This window comes from Mesocricetus auratus, unplaced genomic scaffold (assembly GCF_017639785.1).
Source record: "Mesocricetus auratus isolate SY011 unplaced genomic scaffold, BCM_Maur_2.0 Super-Scaffold_100009, whole genome shotgun sequence".
Taxonomy (NCBI): Eukaryota; Metazoa; Chordata; class Mammalia; order Rodentia; family Cricetidae; genus Mesocricetus; species Mesocricetus auratus.
Window position 1 is genome coordinate 67,847,283 of NW_024429193.1, and position 4,017 is coordinate 67,851,299.

The following is a 4,017-nucleotide window of genomic DNA, read 5'->3' on the forward strand; positions in this document are numbered from 1 at the left end:
ATGCAGAGGCTAAAGAGGGAGGAGAAGGGAGGCTGGGGTGAGACATGCTCTCGCTGATATCCAGTCTTTTAAGACACACCAGAACTGTCACCCAGTTGTCAATATGACAAAATGTTCTCATACTGATTCTTGAGCAGCCAGTGGCTGCTGTGGTTTGCCTGCTCTCTCAGATGCCTTGGACCCTCCCCTGCACTCTGTATCCTTCCCTCTGACATGCCACTAAAACATGATGCCTAGCACAGGACTCATCCTTCCTCACAGGAGGGCATGGCTGACAAAGAGTGCTCAGAGACTAGAAGAGGAAGAACACTGGAGACCAGGACGTCGCTAAGATGGAGAATGGGCTGGGACTTTCAGGACAGAAGGACAGATCCTGTCAGAGTTCTGAGGATGGGGCTGCCTTCCTGCGTACCTCACTCCGCACAGCCACAGGCACCAAGGCTGGCTGACACAACGCAGCGGACCCCAACAGCAGGTGAGGGGTAGAGGGTGCCCACACTTTCCATGGAGGACAGTTGGCTACAGTGAGCTTACTGAAGTTGAACTTGTAGGTAAACCTCTTGCCCTTGGTCTTGTGCAGGATCCTCTTATTGTAGTAATACCTAGAGAATCGAGGAAGGAAGAGACTCAGCGTCTCCTCCATCAGCCCAGCAGGTACTGGAGGACACCAGCCACCTTCCCACAGCGAGGGCATTTCCCAAGCCCTGCCGCGGTGGGAAGCAGCCAAGAGTGCCAGGAGCCACAGCCCTTTTCCTTGAACTCTGCTGCTTGTCCTGCTGGCCACCTCTCCTCACCTGAGGGCCCGGCTCAGCTTGTCATAGTTCATCTGTGGTTTGCACTTCCTGCGGCCCCAGAGGCGAGCCACTTCGTCTGGATCCTTGATGAAAAACTCCCCGTACTCTCCCTGCTGCCAGGCGATGACATGGCGGAACTCGTCCTTCTGCAGCAGCTCCAGGATGAAGTGCCACAGCTGGATCTGCCGGGAGCCCGGCGACGACTCCGTTTTGTAGGCCCAGTCGGGGAAGGCCAGACCTGGGGTAGGGGAGTGTGAGGGTCACCTGCTGTCCTCAGGCCCTGCCCAGGCCAACTTCAAGAGCATGGGGAGGAGGCGGGAAGTCTTACCCGGGATCCCGTCGTGGACAGGGGTGGTGAGGATGCCTTCCAGGGAGCAGCTGCGGTGCATGGCGTGTGGTGGGAGGGGAAGGGCTCAGTGTGGACCTCAGGCCTGCTGAAAGCAAGGGCAGAGTAGAGGGAAGGAAGGAAGAAGAGTCCCTGACAGAAACGGAGCTGAGGCAGGGTTTCTTTGTGTGCAGGGGAAGTCCAGCCTGTGGCTACCCCCAGGTTGGCAGCTGGGGTCAAAGCCCAAGGAGAAAAGACAAATGCTCTTCCATCCTGACCCAAGATGGAGGATTTAGACAGAGGGACAAACTGTCCTTTGGGCTCAGCAGGATTTTGTTTTTGAGAAGAATGTTTTCTCTTTACTTTGAGTAGAGGAGCAGTGGCATACATACGTATACATATATACATGCATACATACATGCATACGTACATACTGCTAACATTTTTGGTTGTTTTGAGACAGGTTCTCATGTAGTTCAAGCTGAGTCTCACACTACATAGCTGAAGCTGACCTTGAACTCCTGACCCTGCTGCTGCCTCCACCAGCTGATGTTGGAAGTGCTGGCATGCACCACCACACCACCACACCACCACACTTGCCCGCTCCCGACTCTGGTAACCCTACAACAATTTCACATTTGAAAAGGGTGGGGATTTTTGTGTTGTTTTCACCAAAGCCCAAACGCCTGGTGCACAGTTGTCAATAAGTGATTGCTGACAGAATAAATGAATACCGATGACTTTTCAATGGTCTCTTTCTTTTGCTGCTGCATTTTAAAAAGTTACCTCCTTCACTTTTGTCACCCCAAAACAATGTAGGACCTAGTCTTTATTTCGTATTTTTCCTCCAAAAGTTACCTCCTTTCAGAGTAGTTTAGTGGCAGCACCCACTTTAGAGTCTCCCTCCGCAGCCTGGAACCTGAGAGGGGAGGTGACAACTTTGGGTGAACGGGCAGATGGGTGGATGGATGGTATTAGGAGACGGGGCCAAGAAAGGCTACCCGCCTGAAGTCAGAAACTCAAGGCGTGTCTCTCCAGTCTTGTCCCTGTGCGCCAGGGAGGCAGACGCGTGTCTGGCCAGGGCCAGAGTTGTACCTAGCTGGGCCATGTCCCTTCCGGTGTTCTCAGCTTGGCGGTGCTGCTGCTCCAAAGTCGTGTGGCTGTGGATGCCTTTTTGACTCCATTCTCCTCTTGGTGGGAGGGAGCCGCAGCCCCTGCCCTGGGAGCTTCCCAGGCTACCCCAAGGTTGGAGTCAGCCTGGATGGGGCCAGCCTGGTCCTGAGAATGGCTGAGCCACACGTCACAGATAATCGAGTTGGGTAGTACCTCTTGGCAAAGGGAGTCTAGATCACTGGCATCCCCTGGAGCACTGAGATTCAGGGCTACCCCCAAGGAAGCTAGACTGGATCACCATGAGCACAGGGAGGCCGAGCAAGAAGTGTGGGATCTTCATGAATTTGCGGGACATTTGTCTCCCCTGAGATGCTAATCTCTATATAGTTCTACTTTCAGCATAGCTGCTGTTCAAGCCAGTGCTCAATAGTATCAATTTTTTTTTTACACTATGTTCCTCCTGGAGCTCAGGAACCCTGGCTGTCTTGTTCAGTGCTGGCCATTTGAATTACATCCTGGCACCATGCCTTATACTAGTAAGTGCTTAATGAGTCATGGGTAAGAAAGAGGGTTCTCTGGGCGCATGTGGGGGAAGCAGGGAAAGGTTTTAGAACTATCCTTAGTAAGACAAGCTTGTCCAAGGGAGGAGAGGAGGCATTGAAGCAAACCTGGGTTGAAGAGAGGATGTAGATGCAAGATGCCGGCTCCTACTGCCACTAGTGGGATGTGAATAGTGAACAAGTGGACTGAGGAAGATAGGAGGGAGGACCATGGAGCAGGATGAGGAGCCTGCTCTTGGGGTGGCCCAGGCAGGGTTATATGCTCTTACTCCCATGCTGGTGAGTTCAGTATGAAGGAAGTATTATTCTCAACTAGAACTTAGAAGATCTGGAGGGCACACAGACATCAGTGTGTAGCAACCTCCTATCATTCCAGAAAAGGCTTAAGAGAGAGTAGCATCAAGGCCCACCATGGTAGCAACAATCACCCTTAGAACTGTCTCTGTGAAGTGTTCCTAGGACTTGAAATCATGTCACCTTTGGCAGTGCCTCTTGACTTCAATGAGCATGGGGAGTATCTGAAGTCATTTCAAAATGTGGATCTTGGTCACCGGGCTGGAGGGACCCGTGACAGCACATGTCTGACATGCTGTGAGGTATTGTGGCCATGTGTCCCTGAACTGTGGTTTGAATGTAAGGAACCTCTTGGACATAGTAGGTCTTAGAGGTCACTCTGAGCCCCAGCGGTGTTATGGAGCTTCCCCAAGGTCACTGACCAAGAATGACTGGGAAGAAAGACCTCAGATCAAGATCCCTAAGTTTCTAGTTGGGCATGGTGTACATGCCTATAACATCCTGCACTCAGGAGGCAGAGGCAGGGAGATCATCCCAGGTTGAGGCCAGATTGGGCTACATAGAGAGTTCTAGGACACCCTGAGTTATACAGTGAGAAGAAGGGGGGGAAGGAAAGAGGGAATCCAGAGCCGTGGACATGTGGGATTAATGATGTGTTGGTGTCCTAGAACTAGGTACATGTAGGGTCCCTAGCCCTTGCTTGTGAAAGGGTTGTCCTCAGAAAAGGAAGGAAGGAAGGAAGGAAAGAAGGAAGGGAGGAAGAGAAAAAAGATTTACACAGTCCAGCCATGGGGATAGGCAGGCTGCTGACATCTCCTCCCCTACATGAAAAAAGACGTAACAGTTGTGGGGCATGACTGACCCCAGCACTTGGAAGGCAGAAGGAACAAGAGTTCAAGGTCAGCCTCAGCTACGTAGCAAATTTGAGGTC

General features: G+C 52.1%; 1 protein-coding gene across 1 annotated transcript; it reads right to left on the reverse strand.

The window, feature by feature from the left end:
- Positions 1-376: 376 nt before the first annotated feature.
- LOC121142155 (ETS translocation variant 3-like protein) lies at positions 377-1,183 on the reverse strand. Its single transcript, XM_040751481.1, has 3 exons — positions 1,123-1,183; positions 795-1,032; positions 377-602 (listed from the first exon to the last, which is right to left on the reverse strand). Exons 1-3 carry the CDS (start codon positions 1,181-1,183, stop codon positions 377-379), a joined length of 525 nt encoding a protein of 174 aa, XP_040607415.1.
- Between the last annotated feature and the right edge of the window lie 2,834 nt (positions 1,184-4,017).